We start from the raw sequence: 20954 nt of genomic DNA on the forward strand, positions 1-20954 counted from the left end.
GTTTTCTACTTATTGTGCACATTTTGTCAGCCAGGTGATTTGGATAAAAGGGATAAAGACAGTTCTGATAAGTGATTTGACTCTCATGGTCAGTAGGTTTGAGATGCTGTAAGTGGATGATTATGCAGCAGCTATATTCTTCTTGCTGAGCACAAATTATTTTTGTGTATTTTATAAATGTGGACGTGGATCAGTTTCTATAGTTATATTTCTCCTAAATGGTTGGAAACTGTGCTAATGCTGTGTTTCTTGTAAAATGAAACATTCTTCAAACCACAAATTACTGTTTATGGGCAATGAGTTTGGGTGTGATGTGCTGTGGAGGTGAACTGCTCACCACCAGAGCAGGAAACTATTTTGGTAATCCACTGTCTGCTGTTGACTGCTAAGATAACATGTAGCAAAGGTTTCAGCATTTTTACCATAGAAAAAAACAGGCATTTAAAGAAAGCCTCCAGACAAAAGCTAGTTTGTTCACTTGGTCAAATTTCCACCATGCTCTATGCTAACAGACATTCAGAGAAACTGTCACTTGTCTTTGAAAGGTTTAAATAGAGGCATAGAAATGGAGTAGAAGGATAAATGAGCCCTTAGTGGGGTTGGCAGCAAGGAAGTTCCTGATATAGGCAGGCACATCTAGGTATTTTGTTGTAGGTGGCCTGGCAGCTAAAAATCCAGATGTTTGCTCCTGTAATGACAGCTGTCATAATCGCCCCACTGTGCTCCATTAAAACACTCAAAAATCTGAGAACAAGCAGAGCCACTGAGCCACAAAATAAATAAAGATAGTGGTTAGTTTCAGTTTCAGTCTATAACAGCTGCAGTGAACAAAACGAGTAAACAGTTGTTTTGCATCTGTTTCAGTGACATTGACACCTTCACAGTGCTGCTGTTAGTTTGTAATATTTTAAGTTAATGAGCATCTTTCTAAATCCTGTCCAGATCTTACTGCTACAAAAGATTCACACTGACGTCCTCTCTCTGTACCTAAAGTTTGCACTAAAAGTTGTATAATTAAAGAATAAAATAGAATAAAAATAAATATTGTATAAAGACAGATATAAGTTACTGTCTTATATTTATAACACCTTATTCTCAGTACTGTCCGTAATAAAGAGGCATCGGACCCGCAGATGAACAGTTACCTGATGGTGTTAAAAGCATACAAAGATGAACTCAGTTGGTAGTTTATTACGAACACCTATCTAAAACAAATGCAGTAAAATACATCTGTCCTGGAATGAATCCAACCTCCATGAAAGTTATAAAAGTCATGGTCAGTTTTTATTAAAATAGTTTCAGAGAGATGTTGATTCTACTGTTCATCTGTAATTTTGGAGGCTGCAGTTTGTGGTGACCCTCAGGACACCTCACCTCGGGCACCAAAGTGTCCAGAGACAACCCTGTGTGCGGGCCCCACATTTGTGTGCTACGCCACTGTGCTAATGTGTTAGTTTATTTGACGCTTTAATTGCTTCTCATAGAGGAAGAAATTGGTTTTAGTCGCTGGGACAAAAAGAAAGAAGAAAGAAAAAAGGAAATATTTCGTTCACGGTTGAAACATGTCGACATGCAGCAGCAGCCTGGGGAGGATTAGAGCTGGCAGCGTTAGCTGCTGTGGGAGGAAACAGGGAGGCGGACCCTGGTTCAAAGCCTCACATTAACGGGTCTGAAGCGGCGCTGCAGCTTAAACCCAATCAGTCACAAACAGCAGCATCAGGTCGGTGTGTGTCTGTCGGATCATTGCAGCAACAAACACAAACCAAACCGCACATGTTTTGTGTCTGAAAGGAGCGGAAGTTGGCGCGGTAAGAAAACTCTTCTCATTCAGCACTGAGGCTTTTAAGATGACAAAGCATGGCGGCTGGATGTTTACTTTCGCTTTGTTGATAATACGACCAGACGTTGTTGTGATGTTAGGAGTGATACATGATGGATTTACTGCCTGTTACGGACCGTCAGGCTGCCAGTAGGTCACCTCAAAATGTATTGTTGTCTATTGTTAGACCATCAGTGGATAACTGATCTCATATCAGCAGATGACTATAATATGATAATTATGTATTTACCTCGCATTACATACCGTTATAAGCATATGTAGCTTCGTATCTGATGCTTCAGTGTTATAATATGTTATCATCTGACAAACCATTTGATTTCAATGACGAAATAAATTATTCATGTTGTATCTCAAAAGTTTATAGATTTTTTTAATTTTATTTATTTATTTATTTTTTTACCAGTTTTATTATGAGGATCAAATTTGTAATTCCAATAATAAAGGTGGGTAAACTGGGATTTAACTTCCTCCACATTGCTGGTGTAAAAAGGTTTCTTAACTGTAATTTCATTATGAACTGCAGCTAATAATGCATTTTATTATTGATTTATCTGCTGATTGTTTTTCTCGATTCATTTGATCTAAAACTTGACATAATATTTGATATTTTTGTAAAAAAATAAAATAAAATTACGATCACATATGGCAAGGAAATTATCAAATGTTTAGGTTGAGATGTGTGGCTTCTTGCGTTAAAAATGACTGAAATGATTAATTGGCTGATTATGTCTAACTTCATTCAAACCTAGGAGTGATCATTTTGTTCTTGTACAGTAACTGGATGCTGTTGTATTTATTTCTTGGTCAGGAGGGGGCTCAACCAAGAGGCAGAGTGCTGCACCTGGGACTCCACCTCCAGCCATGACCTCAGGAAATGAGAACGAGGCGCCCAGCGTGACGGGTAGCACGCCGCAGAACGGGGAGAACAAACCGCCCCAGGCAATCGTCAAGCCCCAGGTCCTCACACATGTCATCGAAGGCTTTGTCATCCAGGAGGGAGCCGAGCCGTTCCCAGTCTGTGTAAGTGCCCGATCTCAGCTTTACCAGCAGAGAAACATGATAAACAACCCAGGGCCGCCACCACCACCACTCTCCAGTGCACATGCCTGCAGGGACCTGTCAGCAGGCAAACACAAACCCTCCGTTACTACTAGTAATGACAGCTCACAGCTTGTGTTTGATTCAGTCATTAATTATAGTGAGGGAGGACTATGTAGCTGTGAAGCAGTACAGATGGATGACGTGCGTACAATGAGCCACATCGAAATGTCTCATGACTCTCAATGCATCAGAATCCTTCTTTAATCTGTCATCTCCCTTAAATATGATATAACATCTTATAATGATTATGCAGTGTATCAGTAGGTCTGCTGTTGGCATTTATATCATTGCATCTTTATTAATCACGAAAAAACAAAAATGTTAAATTGTTAATTTCGTTAAGGCAGCATAATGGTTCGTGATTTCTAGACTTTGGGCTCACTGCCTCCTACTGGACATTTGGTGTAAATGCATTCTATATTTACATGCATACAGGTCTGAACAAACACAAATAATGTAGTTCATATTAGGCATGAAATGTCAAATTGTCTACATTGCAGCAACATTTAACTAGGGTTTTAAGTGAAGACTTGTTTTTATTATTGATTGTTGGTCTTTATTTTATGAAATTTAAAATATCTTAATCATGCCATCTAAATATAGCTTGTTTTTTCCGAACAACAGTCCACATCCAAAAGATATTAAGTTCAAAATGTTGTGAAACAGAAAACAGCAAGTCTTCATATTTGTGAGGCTGGAACCAGTGAATTTTTGGCCAGAATAGTTGTTGATCAACTCACAGTTTCTAGAACTACTTTGAATCCATTAATTAAAATCGTGTTAATTGTGAAAGCCCATGGTGACATCATAAAATGTCTTTGTTTGGTCCTAACGAAAATCCCAAACCCAGAGATATTCCGGTTACTTTCATAGAAGAGTAACAAAACAAAAAAAATTGGTTGATTTAAAAAAAAATTTGTTAAAATAGATTCCATTTAAGTTTCTCTTGATTAACTAATCAAATAATTGACTAGTTGCTTCAGTTCTTAAAGATATACACATGTAAAGTAGTCTCAGCACTTCAGTTTGCTGCTGCGATGGTGTTCAGATGAAACAGCCTTGTTTCCATCGTTTCTTATTCCCAGAGCTCCTACTGTTTAATTTTGGTACAGTTGTGAATATTTGTCTACCCGACACCAGGTGGAGCGTCTGCCCATTCTCATTGACAGCCCAAAGAAGCTGGATCATCAGCTCTCCTCAGACCCTGACAAAACTCCGGTCAGCAACGCAGCAAACACAGACTCTGAGCCAGAGGACATGAACCAGCCAGGTGAGACTGAAAGAATTTGACAAGTACAATAGGTTGTGTATCAGTTTGTGTATCAGTTTGTGGTGGTGTATGGCTCCATCTTTTTTTTTTTTACATAACTCCGTCAGTGGTGCTCTTATTTGTGGTTAATTAAATTTAATGTCAGTCCTTGTTTTCTGGATCATTTTCTTTGTTAAGCTTGTAATAAAATGTGTTCTGTCCATGCAAACTTTCCAAACTTAAAAAGACAAACAAAAGAACCAAAAAGAGTGCAGAGAATGTGCAAATCAGCTGTTAGAAAACTACACTTAAAACTTAAATCTAGGTCAATCCAGTACAACCGCCATGCCACATATTCTACCTCTGATGAAGCTTATAATGTTCTGTTTTAATACAACTGTATGTTTATTAATGAGGCTACAGTTAGTGGTGGTGTTTTACGAGACTGTATTATATTGAAATGTGTTTCTAATAACTGCTCATAGTCTCTCTGACCTGTCAATGAAAATGGACCATCATTTCCTTTGTAAAAGTAGGCTTCATGGCTAAGTTGTTGTAGTGGATTGCATTAGATTTCACAGGTGTATAAAGTGGCCACTGAGTGTATATGGAGTAAATATTTGATATTGTTAGCTAACTGCAGTCTGCAAAGTCATTGTTAACACGTTTGGTTTCACACTAAAGAACTACAGCTGCCTTCACATCAACAGTGAGACACATGCAGGAAGTGGCAAACTATCATCATCACCTTTTAAACACATGATCTTATCACTGTAAATAAATAAAGGGAAACAGAAAAATGTATTCAATGCAAATCAAAACACCAAAGTTTTGTTATTTTTAAATACCACTGATACATTCAAAAACTTGAAGGTTGATGAGTGTATCCTTGTTTGTATTTGGCTGCTTAATGAATGTGCCTCTGTAACACAGAAAGCAGTCGAGTACATAAAGATATGAATTACCCCTACACACTGGGCCTCAACCATCTCCCTGATATCTGGAGCAGATGTAGAAATGTCACTTGAATATTGTGTAATTAAACTCCCCATGATGGAGAGCAGAATTTGACGTGAATGTTTAGTGTGTGTCTCACGGTTCTACTGTTTCTCCTTCCACAGAAAAAGAACCAGAACCGAAGCTGACATGTGAATACTGCGGCTGGGTCGACTTTGCCTACACCTTCAAGGGCTCTAAAAGATTCTGCTCCGTGGTTTGTGCAAAAAGGCAAGTCCTATAAAACCTTTTGGTTTTATATTTTTCATTTTAACACTTTTTTGCTCCTCCTGTGAATAAAATCCCTGATAATGGACCTTTGTGAACAGGTACAATGTGGGCTGTACTAAGCGGATAGGCCTTTTCCGTCCAGAGAGGAGTAAACCAACAAATCGCTGGCGAAGAAGATCTCAGGGTCGCTCCAGTATAGAGGCTAAGAAGCAGGTACAGACGCACACATACACACATACACTCACACACACACACACACACACACACACACACACACACACACACACACACACACACACACACACACACACACACACACACCTTCACTGCTGGAAAACTTCCTCAACACCCATCACATTCTGCTTCCACTGCACATTTTATACCCTGCACTTTGCACGCCTCATGCTTTTTAATGAATTTAAGCATCATTTGTGTCAGTGCCTAATTATCTCCCTCTGTCTTTAAAGGGTCATTACGGGCTCTATGATCCTTGTCAGCCTTTATTGGTGACCAGCAAAAATGGGAAATAATTAGTAGAGATTTTCTGCCTTCTGCACATGTCACGTAAACATCCACAGCAATTGGATTTGTTATTTTTGCCACGCATCCAATAAACTTTGACACAGGACTTCTACATGCTTCCAGCAGCTCGTCCCCTAGCCTGAAGCCTGTAACGACACAACAAAGTTACATTAATTAGTTAAAATAATAAAAGAATAAATCTTAAGCAGTGATTTAATATAGCATAGTATTTAATACTGATTCATTTTGTCTCAGGAACAATCTTTCAATGTTTTAAAGCCAATATGTTTTTGAGAGTTGGGTCTGGAATCTCCATTGGGGGGTGCTTTTGTCTCATGTTTGGACCAATAAGTGAGTTTTATAATCTAGAGTGTTCAGCACCTGACAAAGTAATTACTGAGGCTTTGGTATCGACCCAACACCTCTATCAACTCCCTGTGGGTACATTACAATCGTTTGAAGCTATTTTACAGTATAAATCTCACGTGTTACCCCTGTAATCTTTGTTGTGACTAACACAATGCCCCAGTAGTGTTTTACTGATGAGCCATTCATTTCTCAAATGCCGAGCCTTGACGTCATACCTGAATGTTTCCCTTTTCAGAAGCTGTCCCCCTCACCACAGCAGACTCAGGGTGGCTCTGTATCCTCACCACATCCCTCACAGCCCAGTCAGGAAGAGTCCAGCCCGTGTTCGGACATGTCCAGCTACGAAGAGCCGCCGTCTCCCCTGTCAGCAGCCAGTTCAGGACCCCTGGCTCCTGCTCCGGCCCCAGCTCAGGTCCCTGTCCACAGGCAGCCAAGCAGGGCCTCGGACCAAGAGGGCTGCGCTGGGAGAGATGCACCTTCACTCTGTCACCGCTTTTTACCCAACGACCCTGCCAAGTGGAACGTGGAAGAAGTTTATGAGTTCATCCGTTCTCTGCCAGGTCAGTGGAGTAAACAGCAGCACCACCACCCCCGTTTATTCAGAAACACACTCATAAAGCTTTCCACACTGAACCGGCCAGTTTTACAGCTCTGTTTTGCTTATTAATCCAGTTTTACTATGATTAACTGCAGCCTGTACTTCTGTCTCCGCTGTTCGTGCAGGTTGTCAGGAGATAGCAGACGAGTTTCGGTCTCAGGAGATTGATGGACAGGCCTTGCTCCTGTTAAAAGAGGACCACCTCATGAGCACCATGAACATTAAACTGGGGCCTGCACTTAAGATCTTTGCACGCATCAACATGCTTAAAGACTCATAGCAGGAAAGTGTGTACGTGCATTGATCTGAGTGCATCTGTATTTGTGTGTGAGTGTGAGAGAGAGAGAGTGTGAGACAGAGAGAGAGAGTGTGAGACAGAGAGAGAGAGAGAGAGAGAAGAGCAGTGTGTAAAACCTTAGCACAGGGCAAAGGATGCATCATTGTAGCACTGACGGCATAGAGCACTGACTGTACTGTGACCTTGCCTTCTCTCCACTGGACTGGTTCCTTTGATACAGAATGTCACTGTAGCTGGACTTGACCCCACAGACTGCTCATATTCAACTGCATCAGCTCAATAACCATGTGATTTTTCTTTTTTTAACTTTGGCTCTTGGGACTGAAGCTGGTTTTACTAGTGGTGGCATGAGCACTTGAATCACACAGACCTGCAGTGTGATATAGAAGCTGTCTGTGTTCACATGCACTCATGGGAGTTAAGCAGTTTTTTACTAGTTAGAAACAATGTAGGCAGTGGACTGAAATGAAATCAGGAGACAGAGTGAGAGCTGTGCCAAATTCCAAAGTGTGGATTCTCGCATTAAATGAGGGAATATCTTTGACTGATGTGGCAGAACGGCCAATTTTTGTATCCGGATATCTGATCTCGATAAGAAACGTATTAATGCAGGTGCAAATGGTTGCAGAACACATTGCAATCACACTGCTATCAGTTCCACCAGACTAGATTTTGAGGTGGTCTGGCTCACATTGTGATCAGATCTCAGCCAGGAGTAAATGCCAACCAGTGTGAGAGAGAGAGATGGGACTGGAAATGAGGGGGGAAGAGAGAAAAGGGACAACATTCAACAAAGGAGGCTCAGGTTTATGGTCAGCACCTTAACCCAGAGGCCGCCAAGGTGCCCTGGTTGGCAGAGAAAAAGCAAGGTGAAAGATCACCTAACTAAGTTTCTTCTTGCTATCTCAAGTTGCCCGTCACAAAGCTACACACGACCCCTTCCTCTGGAAAGGAAAAGTAAGTAGAACGATGGAACAACAGCATTGCTCTCACGTGCCTTGCTGTATACCCATTTTGAATTGTAAGATCTGATCATGATGCAGGCAGAATTAAGATAAGAGCACATATTAACACAAGGTGTGGTTGCAGGCAGCGCCTAGAGGCCTTTATCAAATGTCATTAACCAGATAAGACATGTAAACACAGATTCCATGATAAAAGCAGGTGTAAATGTGGCAGTTCAGTTCAGTGGAGAACATAAGGCTGAAAGAAAGGGCTGTGCCAAAGTGTACTACCTGTTCAGTTGTGTCGAGGTTGGCTCATGCTGCAAAACAGTCGTTGCTAAACTGAGGCATTAAGACACACGAGTGAAGTCTGAATTTATTATTATATTATTAGATATGTCATTTGTACCGTTTCGTTAGCGTGTGAATGAGAGAGAAATTACTCTGTGTGTTGCTGGGAACAGAAGATTGCATTCATTAATTTGCTCATTTTTATTCAGTAGATGCTCCTTTGCCTTTTCTCACAATAAGACTCTCACCACTCTTGAATACAAAGCTTGAATGCAGAGAAACCGTCTAAGCAGCTTCTTTTGTGACATTGATTTTCCTTTCATGAGGAACTCGCCAGTTTTCTCCTGTAGATTTAAACTGCTTGCAAATGATTTTTTTCTCTTTTGCCGCTTTTTCAAAATGATTTACGAAAATGTGACATCGATGTCTTGTCTCAGTTTCATAGGACGCTAAATTATCCAAGGAGCAATTCAGGTATGCTGCGCTCTGCACAGCCCTGCTTTTGGCACTTATTTTCTTTTTCATTTGCTTTAATCTTATGAGACACCTAAAGTGAGAATGGCATTTGTGCAGTAATTCAAACAAGTTTATTTGTACATAGCAGCTCAAGTGAGGAAAGAGACTGACTGTAACTAAGTGTGAAACTGTCTTTTTTTTTTTTAAGTTATCCCTGTTATTTTAAAACAGAAATTTAATGGTGTTCAATATTTTGAAATATGCAAATATATAAATATCATGGCCTGAGAGTTGTTTTTTAAGGTTTCTTTTCTAATGAAAATATGATCATATCTATTTGTGTTTTGTGGCTGTGATGGAAGGTCAACTTTTTTAGATGATGCTTTGTTAAATGCTTGTATTTATCAAAACAGTTTGTTACACAACATTTTGCAATTATACATAATTTGCAGTACAGTTCTGTCTTGGGACATTTTTTGAGTGTGTCTGCGAGTAAAAAATATTTTTAAGTGTTTTTGGGACAGTCTTACATATTATGTTCATGTACGGATTAACAAAGCTAGGAGGTACCTGTATCCTCTCCTCCATTGATGATTTATTGAGATTGCAGTGGTGATATTCTGAAGGAAGTTTATTTTGGAGCTTTGGTGTTACTTTTTATATCCACCATTCACCTTCTGTATTTGTTATATCTCAGTGCCTTTTGGAAGACATTATTAGTTCCACATTTGTTGGTAACAACACTACAAAACCACAAAGATAATAAGTTGACAGTGTTATAAGATTGAAAGGATAATCTTTTTGCAAATTGTCAGATTTGAAAATCAAGAGCCATCAAATATTTGATTGTTTCCGTCACTGATCAAGCAAAAAATGCCAACGGTTTTGTCGTTTCAACACTAAAAATATCCAAATGAGCTGAACTTTATGGATCCTTCACAGTGAGATTAAAGTGTCACGGCATCAAAACAAAGTACAAAACTTAAAAAAAAAAAGCTTAACTAAAGGTACAATAACATTTCAAGACGGATATATGAAATGGGAGTATAGTAAATATCTGACTAAAAACTTAATAAAAAAAAAAATCCATAAATATTCAAACAAATTGTACAAACGTAAATTTTGTAATGTTTGTTGTAAAAATATTTTATTCAGACCAAAAATAAAATTTAAATTAATGAATCAGTTTTTAAAATTGTGAATACAAATCATCTGACAATTTTTACCACAATATTTCCTAAAGGAAGGGATGTCTTCAAAACTGTCTTGTTTTTAGAGAATAAAAAGAGAATAAGCAAGTGAAGTAACCTATTAAACTACTTGAATATGCATTTTAAGCAGTTATTTTAGAGGTACACACCATGCAAAAACACATAATCAGTAGTAGTTGTGCTCTGGGGTGATTTACTCATTGTGTTCACTTATTTTCACCCTCTGTTGGTTCTCGTTGGTATTAGAAATTCCTAGTTTGTAGAAAACAGGATACTTCCAGTTCACACATAATTGTCGGCTGTCTCGTACAAAGGACCATTTAAACAAATACACCGACCGTTTTCCCTTTTGTTTCCCGTTAAACACAATGGAGGATTTTTTGGGGGGAATAAACGGGGTACAGGTATGGTAAGTTTTGTTATTACGGTCGGAGGGGCGGAGATCAGCAGAAACATGCGGTACAAACACGCCCACTGTTTTGATTCAAGAACAGACGGAACCACGAGAAACTAGCGCCCTTTTCATCGATTTACGTGTAAATGTACAAAAGTCAGACGTCTAGTGTTTTTATACCCACAAATGATATGACGAACTTGTCGCGAAAACGGGCTTAAATCATGTGTAGAAACGTCAACAAAGTCTGTAATTTTTAGACTCCCCCGTAAATTCGTCGAGAATGGTATAGCCCGTGTTTAAACTTGACCGTTGGTGGTGTTGCTGTACGTGGATTTTAAACTGTAGGATGTTGCATTGTATCTTACGTTGAATGTAACATTTTAGTCCGTATCGTTTAATTTTTAATCCACTAGTAGATTAACCGAAATAACAACACCGGGTAAGTTGGGCTCTAAAATGTCATATTTTCACTACAGTGCACTTTTACGCTTCTTCGTAACTACTGTATTTTGTGTTTTTTAATCATATGACATATTTTTCATTAAAATGCGGTTAATTATATGACAGACCAGTGGTGGAGGAAATATTCAGATCCTTCATTTAAGTTCAAGTAGCATTATCACACTGTAACTCATAAGTCCCACAAATGAAAGTGTTTCCTAACTACATTTTATTAGTAAATAGATGCAATGGATTTTCATTATTGAAAGAAATATATCGATTAATCGTTTAGTCTCAAAATGTCAAGTGCGAAATGCATGATCACGATACTCAGGAAACATTCAAATGTTTTTCTTTTTTTGTTCTACCAACGGTCGAAAACCCAAATATATGCACTTTACTATGATATAAAATAGAGAAAAGCATAAAATTCTCACAAATAATACTCTGGCACCACAGTGTATTGGCATTTTATCTTGAAAAATGACTTTTGATTGATTATCAAAATGGTTGCTGATTATTTTTCTGTTATATATATATATATATATTATATATATATAATATATATATATATATATATATAATATTTTTTTTTTTCATTATGAATTAAGGTCTGGTGTATATTCTTGATCAGTACATCAACCCAAAGCACGCTGCACTTATCCAGAGCAAAGTGACACCACCAAATGTCTTGTTCTGTCCAACAGTCAACACTTCAAATTACTAGTAATTGTAAACAAGGAAAAGCGGTAAATGATCACTTTTGAGAGGATGAAACCATCAAGTACTCTGCATCTGTGTTTGAAAAATGAGTAAAATGATTAATGGATTATTGAAGTGACAACTGATTTTCTGTCAGTTGACTAATTGATTAATCAACCAAGGTGTGTTGAGTTGATTAGTTACAGCGCAATTTAAATGTTTAGACTGTTGCCGAAATGCCTAATGAAGGAGACAAAGCGGCTGATGATTCCCCCACTGACCTTCCCTGTCTGGAAAAGCTTGACTCTCCTACAGGTAAGGAGCTTTATTATAGCAGTTATTGTTTTCAGGCACGTTCAGGGACCATTAGTAATTGAATTATTACCACCATGGCAGTTTTAATTATCTGTGGGTGTGTGTGTCCTGTCTGTGGTGTCAGGGAGCCCACCCACTGCCTCATTATCCAGTCTGATGGAGCTGGAAAATTGTGTTTCCAACTTGAGCCTCGCACATGAGATAGTGGTGAACACAGACTTCTGCTTCAAACCGAAGAGTCCTCCTACAGACAGGCAAGAAAAGCTCTGAAGTGAAGTTGGTTATTCCTGTTTCCAAAAATTAATTGAGAGTTTAGTCTCTTTTTAAGTTGTTTTTCAACCATCTTTCTCTCTGCAGCCTGGAAGGCAGAGTGACGGAGATTGTTCACCGGGCATTTTGGGACAGTCTTCAGGAGCAGCTGAACAGCGATCCTCCAAACTACGATCATGCTGTCATTCTGCTGCAGGAGGTCAAGACTGTAAGTCAGGATATCTGCAAGTCACCAAAGTCTTCAAAAAGCACTGAATTCAGTTCCATCAAATATTTCTTATCATCATTATTATTGTTAGCCATAATGGTTACAAAGCCCATCAACTAATGGGCAGGTGTCAGTTTCAGCAAAAAGTTGAATTAATTCATATATTTATTCATTGAACAGGGGGAAAAGTCTACATTAGAGTTATTCATAGTGAAAATAGATACAAAATAAAAATAAAGCTGGTAATGATAAAACGTAGTATTGAAACAACTGAATATTTTCATTACTGATTAAGCTGTCGTACTGATAAACATGAAAGAATACACAAATTTAATTTTATTATTGATTAAAAGAATGCCTTGAGATTGAAAAAAAAAATCAGCCTATATCAGAGACAGAAATAAAAACATTTAATAAGAGCCTTTAAATCTGATAATTAAGAATTGTAATCAAGCTATCATAACATGAATATCTTTGACATTACTGTGCTGTACCTTTTTGGTTTTTACTTAAGTCTTCCTCAAAATTGTCAGTAAACTAATTATTTAGTTATATTAGTATTAAGTATTATTTATTAGTTTACTGACAATTTCATTCATCACCAATAACAACCAATCTCAGAATTAATTTGTGCACGACCAGTGGTTGTACATTTGAACAGTTCAGATAAAATACTAGGACTTTTTGCTTATTATTATTAAGGCAGTTCACAAAATATATAAAGCTAGGTGACAGCTGGTCCATTTCACCCATTAAGTCTAGTGACAGAAGAGTAAATGGAGATGAAGCAGTGACATGTGGCCAGTTTTATTTTGACACCTGCAGTGAAAATGCCGCCATAAAATCTTTTAAATATGCAGGTGCACCTATTAATAAGGATTAGATTATTAGACTGAACCGCTTTATACTGTATGTATGTGTGGAGGAAAAGAATAGACCTTGCAATAATCAGGGGACACAAGCTCACATGAACACATAAACCTTGAAGGATAAACAGAACTTTTCTAGATGTAAACTTCACTCAATGCAGCATTCATGTTTCCCATCAGATGCTTCAGTCCCTGCTGCTGCCCGGTCACGTCAGACTGAGATCTCAGCTGGATGAGGTCCTGGACATGGAGCTGATCCGGCAGGAGGTCGATCATGGAGCTCTGGACCTTCACAGGCTGGCAGGGTACATCATCAACACCATGGCGTCTCTGTGTGCACCGGTGCGTGACCCAGAGGTCAGAGCACTGAGAGATCTCAAGGACCCTGTGAAGCTCCTGAGGTGAGTAGAAGGATAATACCACCTTTACCGAATAAGCTGATGCCTGACATGGAATCAAGAAACCCAGGTTTTTGACCCTTATCAGACTTCTGTCATGTAATAATCCTTGTTTGCTGCATTTTAAACGAGCCCAGAGTCTGCAGCCAAATGAATTTCTGCAAGTGTCAATAATAAACAACATTGTTGTAATATATTTATACACTTGCTGAACAGAGTTTTAAACTTGCAAGTGTGGTTTAATGTAATTATTTGTAAATATGCTTTGGATTAAATACATTTTTTGTTAGTCTACCTGTTAATGTGATGGAGAGTTTGAGAAATTTCAAGTATATGCTCTACCTCAGGCAGAATAGAGAGCATGTCTAGTTGTGCATCTACTTTATACTTCGAGTTACGTCCACTGAAAACTAAATGTTGTCAAGCTTTTGCATTTGTTGCTCTTTTACTTGAACAGCCTCCCACAAAAACTCATATAAAGGGATTTATTCTTTAAAAAAATCATTCACAATTTTGTTATTTGGCTTTTTCTTGATTTTTCTAACATTTACTTTGTCGATTATACACTTATTTCTCTGTGCTCACATATTATCTTCTCTGTCGATTGCCCTCCATCTATCCCTTCTTCTGCACTCTCTCTGTTTCAACAAGTATATTATAAAGTTTGCTTGTTTGGTTACAGTTGTTTTTAGATAAAGCATCCCAATAAGTTTCACCTAAAGATGACACCTCGCTCTTCCCTCAGGGAGATCTTCCGTGTCTTGGGGCTGATGAAGACCGACATGGTAAACTTCACCATCCAGAGTTTGAGGCCTCACCTCCTGCAGCAGGCCGTGCAGTACGAGAGGGCCAAATTCCAGCAGATTCTGGACAAGCAGCCGGGTGAGTGTGAGGGACGTCACTCCAGTGTGTTTAAATCTCTAACCTGGCTGCTGCAGTATGACTGATAGATAGTAAAGGTGACTCTGTGAGTGTCAGATTTATGGTCATTGGTTGTTTCACTTTTCAATTAAACAAAATTTGACCCTCCTTGATCTAAAGCACCGTCCTACCATTGATCAGCTTCTCATAGAACGGGTGAGGAGCTGCACAGCCAGTCAGTGATGAACTCAGATATTATTCTGTGGAAGTAGAGCTGTCATTAGCTATGTGACAAGGCCCTCGATGCTGACATAGTCATGCTAGCTGGGGTTCCTTCATGAAAATGTCTGTTAATCATGTATTCCTGATTCTGTCCTCCAAAATACATTTTGTTAACAAATTAATTAATTTGGCTGAATACTGCTGCATGGAACAATTATTTTAATTATAAAATATTTTTGTTGGTGCTTGATTACTCGTTTGTTCTATAAAATGTCAGAAAGTAATGAAAAATGTTCCCAGAGCCTGAGGTGATGTCGTCAAACTGCAAATTTTGTGCAACCAACAGCAAATATTTACATTTGAGAAGCTGAAACCAGAGAAAAAAAAATACATAATTTTTTCTTTAGTTCAACTAATTGATTAATAAACTAATCAATTCAGCTGTAAAGTACAGTACTATTCTATGATTTCCTTTACTAACAGCTATAATTTAATCTTTGTAGCTGTAAGGAAATGAGAACATTATGTGCTGCAGTTAGAGTCAATCACAAATTATACACAATTTAACTGATTAATAGACACTTGAAGCCACTATTCACTATTTTCTGTTGAGGAAAACATGACTACTACATCGTCACCCTGGGGATCTGCGGTAATTCAATGACATTGCAGTTTCAATCTTGAGTATCATAGTTTTTATTCATATATAGTTTATGTCTCTGTAATTTTTCATTTTTCTTCAGCTTCTCTGGATAATACCACCGCTTGGCTTCAGACAGCAGCGTTAGAAGAGGCGTCGGCCATCAGAGCTCGGTCTGATTCTCCCGGTCCTGACAGCCGAGGTCCCGTCAGCGCCACCGCTGTCCTCAACCGGGCCTACATGCGTCTGCTACACTGGGAACCGCAGGACCAGAAATATCCCGAGGTCAGCTGCAGCCTGCAAAATTACATCACACTACGCCTTTCACTTGAGTGATATTTTATTGATTATCAGGGAATATTCAGGCTCCCTACGCACTCCTCCTCACCCTGCTGCATATTACAGCATGTGACAACACATTAGTGCTCATGTACTGATGTAGCAGTGGTTTCTCAACCTTTTTTGTCACAGGCACCCACACGGGCCAATCAGATGAAATCAAATACCCCCTCATCAACATCAGCCCTTGTGCTTCAAATTCATTTGAACTAATTTTAAACTGGCTCTAATTTGCCAAAATTAATTATATCAAAACAGATATTGTTTGCTTACAATAGCGTTCTCTCATTGAACTGTAAATGTTGAAGTTGGTTTGGTCAAGTGTGTACCCGTTATTTAATGGTTCAACTATTTATCCACTGGGCTACTTTTAGCTAACACTTTCACTTTTACTTTTTTTTTTTATCCATTTCTTTAAACTAAAAATCTAATAAAAAAAATTTTTAAAAAGTGCTTAGACCTTTCATCCATCACTTTTGGCGAAATAGCTTTCACAAACTCCCTCGCAACATGTGTTCAGTGTTACAGTTGACTCAATATATGGATTTTTTTCTACATAATTTTTCCCTTATTATTTGAACTGTCTACAGTCTTTCCACATATTTCCTGCCAACTGTACAACTACCCCACAGTTGGGAATTACTGGTGTAGATTATCCCAGATTGTCGTCTGTTGGATACAGCTGTTGGTTTTCTTTGGAGAGGCTCATATTTGTTCTGAAAATTCCCAGCGATTAACCATATGACATGTGACCCTGACATGACCTCCACACACAGACTGTGCTGATGGACCGAGCCCGCCTGGACGCCCTGGGCCAGCGGCTCCAGGTGCTGGTGCTGGAGGCATCCGTGCTGCTCCTGATCAACGCTCAGTGTGGGGGCGCCGTTTTCTCCCTGCAGGGGTTTGTAGGTAAACTCAGGCAGTCCGTCACTGCCCTGCTGGAGGGCAGTCACACCAGGTAAGAGGAGGATGTGGTGATGCATGTACTGGCTGTCAAGGGGAACAGGTATTGTTTGAGAAGGAAACCAATGGAGGTGACAGGAGGCAACTAGCTTGTCAGAACGGATCCAGATAACCTCATTCTTTCTGTTCACGTCATGATTAGTGCATAAATGTGGAACAGCAGCATGTGATAGCCGAGGTCTGTTCACACGCTGGTCCAAGCTGCAATAAAATGTAGGACAGGCTGTTTCTCCCTTAATCACCTTTATTAAAAGGTAATTTTATTTCATCTAAACCTCTCCAGAGACCTAGATGTTGTTAATGGCCCTTATTTATCACACTCAATGATTCCCAGAACTATTTGCTTATCAGTTCTTATAAATGGCCCTGTGACTTAATATAATACACATCTAATGAAACCTGCTAGTAATTTGTCTAATGCCGCTTTGTGATGCTACAGGGAAGCTGACCTGAGGGAGGCGCTGCTGGGGCTCGGGGAGACGGTACTGCAGCAGGTGAACGAAGCTCTGAGTGACCAGGGAGGAGCAGCGCTGCCTGAGGAGAGCCGGGACCTGCTGAAGGGACAAATATGTGACCTGTGGAAACAAAACAATCCCGTCCGCACACTCATAGGTCAGGACATGAGTCTAAGGGGCCGAGATATATGATTAACAGAAGCACTAAAGTATTTATACTTCAAAATAGTTGCAATAGATTCAGCTTCTGTTAATCAAATAATCAATTGTTTGTGCTCTAAAGCACAACTGGGAAAAATACTATACGCTCACATATTAATTTTTTTCAAGTATTTATTGTTTGATCCCATTTGAATGTAAAGTATAACAGAATTCAGATAAGCTCTGGTTGGTGGTTGTCATTTTTTGTTTAAGATGTGGATCAGAAAATTCAGACATTTCAGGGTGATTTAAAAAAAAAAAAAAAAAACTTGATACATTTTGATCCAGGACAGGTTGTATATTTTGATCTGTGCATCTTCACTCATTTCACGATTTTCACTCGACAGGAGAAACATGCATTATAATCTCATTTAGTGAGGGTCACCTCTGTCCACATAAATGTTTTTAAACTTGTATGTGTGCTGCAGCAAAAAGCTGACTTCTTTCCTTCTCGATCAAACGTAGGAGAAAGGGTACAGGGCTTCCTCCAGGCCATGCTGCAGGGCGGCCCCGCTAAAAGGAGTCCAGAGCTCCCCGTTCCCCTCAGGCTGGTGATTGCTGAGCTTGCCGAGCTGGGGACGGCCTTTGGGCGAATCGTCCACTTCAACCGAACGGTCTTTGGTCCTTTCTATGCTCCCATCCTCAGGAAACTGCTGTTCCCACCAGGAGAGGCAGAGGCCGGGGAGGACTCACGCTAGACTGAAGGCGACCCCGATGACCTCCGGTGACCTTAACATAAGCTGCCATGTGGCACTGAACATGTAGCTTTAGTGTAAATACAGTGAGGGAGAATGTTAAAGGGAAACCCAGTAGTGAGATGTCAAAATATAAAACACTTAGCTGCCAAAAAAGGCATCTAAATTAGAGCCGAGAGCATCTTTCTGTTAGCGGATTGATATTTCTGTCTCTTTTGCTTTACAAGAGACATTTATAGCCTCTCGAAAAGGAAATAAGTTTTTAATATTATTATATGAATTGTGAAGGTTATGAATTATTAATAGAGTGCATTTTAACAGCACAAAACATTAAGAAACAGTTTGTGTGAAAGGAAAGACAGGCGTAACAAATAGCTTGTTGTGTGTTAATGGGAAAATTCTGCAACAGGCAGATTTAGTCAAAACTAATTGCGAGTCTGAAATGATTTGTTGCCTGGAAAACATCTTTGTTTGGGTTTCGCACCGTTCACTCTCAAGATAAACACCCTCAGGAAAAACAAAGTACCAAAGAAAATATGCAAATAGTTTGTAAATAACACTGAAGTTGTAATATGTAGCTTGTTTCTTATCTTTATGTTAACAGATGTTTATGTATAATTTGCCAAAGACAGTATGCACTTTTTCCGATCTCAGTTGATGGTTGTTTTTGTTTATTTTTTCTTCTTTTAAATCCTTTGATCACAAACCAAAAATATACTGAATGTTTCCCCCACAGTAGGTGGTATTAGTGAGGGGTGGGAGTTTAAACAGATGCTTATTTGTAAATAAATTCCAAATTGATAAATTTTCAATTTTTCAGGCAGCCATTCAAACATTGCACATTAAGGTGTCACCGCTCACCTCGTTAAATGATGAGCAATGCTCTGGGAAAACCACCACTGGAAGCACTTAGAATGGGCAAAGCTAAACAAGCAATAATTTTTTTTATTACAATAACTAATCAGGCACAGACAACTGTTGTTTGGTGTATTACTTAAACTAAGTAACAATCTGTAATCCATTTGCTGTGCGGGAGATTGATATGAACAGTCTGCACTGCATCACAACACAGGAACTCTGACAGTTCTGCAGATGGGACGTTCACTGTGATGCATTATTTAACATAAGGAAATTCAAAGGTCAAGAGTTAACGCTCCTCAAGCAAGTTTTCAGTCAGCTAGCAAATTTTCATATTGTACAGAAATAAATACACACCAGTGGATACCTGGAATAGCAGCCAAAATACAAAACACTTTCTAAAATGTTGTGTAATTTGGAGAATGGTTAGCACAAGGGACTTGTATTAATTTGTATCAATTAAATGATATCATCCTCAACTTTCACAGAGCTAAGAATTTTCTCAAAGATGAATGACTGCCGATCTTTTGAAAGGTCTTTCAACACTTCCTGCTGTTTTGAAGACATTTCCAGGATCTTCAAAGACTCTTCTAACCCAAATGAATAAAAAAAAATAAAAAGCCTACTGCACCATTTAAAAAAAAAAATAATAAAAATTTTAACCCGTTTCCCCATATCGCTCAACTCAATTAGTAATTCAGGTATCATATCTCTACAGATATACCACCTGCAGAATTGTGTGTAAAAACATAATACAATTGACAGAAACTGATATATAACGATGTGACTTTTTTACACATCGTACAAATCAAGCAAGGACATGTCCTGCTACTGTTTTTCTTTGGTTTAGGAGAGCCATAATTTGGGGAAATGGGTTGAAAATCTATATTTAATCATGCAACAATGTTTTTTGGGTTTTTTTTGTCCAGATGGTTAGAAGAGATTGTGAAGATACTGGCAATACCATCAACAGTGTGATAAAGATCGCCAGGCACCCGACTTCAGAAAATTCGATGCTTAGCTCTTGTGACTTGAATGTAACATAATACATGAGGCACAAACCTGGACTGATTGTTTAAAAAGTTTTACCACCCACTAATCTCTATTGTAGGGGAAACACTGATAATGTAATTTTACAATAATTATCATGTTGTTATAATTGTCACTTTAAATTTTAAAACAGCTGGTGTAATGTTTGTTTATCTTTTATTACCCAACCATTAAACAAAATCAATGCTGAAAACAGACTTGAGAGGGATTCTTTTGTCATTGTATTATTTAATTTCATTAATATAATATTGCTTTGAAATTTTAAACAGTATCACATTTTCATTGACAAACCATACTCTGTCCACAAACATGGGCAAAGCATTGTATGCTGGTACAGTTTTTTTTTTTCTCTACATTTTGTTACATTTCTCTTTATCCTTTAATAATCCCCACAGTTACTATCTCCAATAGACCTGAATCAATAGAAATGCTCATTAATGGTCTATATCATTAATGGTCTACAGTGCTCTAAACATTACAGTACCTACATGACAAGATCAGAAAGTCACATGGAGGCCAGGAATTAGACTTGACCTTTCTGACTGACCTTTCTCAAGACAGGAGTGAAACCCCAGTCCTGTTTAGCCAGTGATGTGGGACAACAGGTTACCTTTTGTCAGTGTGTTGGGATTCATTTCAGGGGCAGTGGAGGAGCAGGGGATATACAGAGTGAGATCTAAATGTCAGAGTAGCGCTTGTTGGCCCTGCACGTTGCGTAAGGCTTACCTCTCATTTTCTCTCTCTATCTCTTTTCCACTGCTCTGCCCACTAACTCAACACACGCAAAACACACTCACATCGGCTGCTCCCCTTCAACTCACAGCTTGGTATCCGGAAACTTGAACGCTGGGGTGAGCTACACAAGGAAAACACCAATGTTAAAAAGACTGGTACATGCACAGCCATAACATGCCACCAAAACTTGCTTTAAATAGCTGCTGCTCATTAAAGTGTAATGCTTTTA

At 38.8% G+C, this 20954-nt stretch overlaps 2 protein-coding genes across 3 annotated transcripts in view; both read left to right on the forward strand.

Annotated features, from left to right (window-relative positions):
• The window catches only part of LOC111233574 (polyhomeotic-like protein 2), a 34764-nt gene extending 25355 nt beyond the window's left edge, over positions 1-9409 (forward strand). For both annotated transcript variants that reach the window (XM_022761424.1, XM_022761423.1), the window contains exons 10-15: positions 2649-2860; positions 4082-4211; positions 5312-5417; positions 5516-5630; positions 6544-6868; positions 7032-9409. In XM_022761424.1, the coding sequence (XP_022617145.1) occupies positions 2649-2860; positions 4082-4211; positions 5312-5417; positions 5516-5630; positions 6544-6868; positions 7032-7186 (1043 nt within the window). In that variant the 3' untranslated portion in view covers positions 7187-9409. The remainder of the gene's footprint in view (positions 1-2648; positions 2861-4081; positions 4212-5311; positions 5418-5515; positions 5631-6543; positions 6869-7031) is intronic.
• Positions 9410-10854: 1445 nt separating this feature from the next.
• Positions 10855-20152, forward strand: LOC111233554 (T-complex protein 11-like protein 1). Its single transcript, XM_022761393.1, has 10 exons — positions 10855-10942; positions 11871-11961; positions 12086-12215; positions 12319-12439; positions 13489-13709; positions 14452-14588; positions 15533-15714; positions 16545-16726; positions 17171-17343; positions 17853-20152. The coding sequence occupies exons 2-10, from the start codon at positions 11883-11885 to the stop codon at positions 18083-18085; spliced, it is 1458 nt and encodes a 485-aa protein (XP_022617114.1). The 5' UTR covers positions 10855-10942; positions 11871-11882; the 3' UTR covers positions 18086-20152.
• The last annotated feature ends 802 nt before the right edge of the window (positions 20153-20954 follow it).

Source organism: Seriola dumerili, unplaced genomic scaffold, assembly GCF_002260705.1.
Source record: "Seriola dumerili isolate Sdu_G_001 unplaced genomic scaffold, Sdu_1.0 BDQW01000409.1, whole genome shotgun sequence".
Lineage (NCBI taxonomy): Eukaryota > Metazoa > Chordata > Actinopteri > Carangiformes > Carangidae > Seriola > Seriola dumerili.

What these genes read in the sequence shown, in the direction of transcription:
- LOC111233554 (XM_022761393.1), top strand. Translation starts at nt 11,883, where the DNA reads ATGCCTAATGAAGGAGACAAAGCGGCTGATGATTCCCCCACTGACCTT. An exon ending in TGCTGCAGGAGGTCAAGACT is followed by an intron (nt 12,440 to 13,488) that starts GTAAGTCAGGAT and finishes GTTTCCCATCAG; the next exon opens with ATGCTTCAGTCCCTGCTGCT. An exon ending in AGGACCAGAAATATCCCGAG is followed by an intron (nt 15,715 to 16,544) that starts GTCAGCTGCAGC and finishes CTCCACACACAG; the next exon opens with ACTGTGCTGATGGACCGAGC.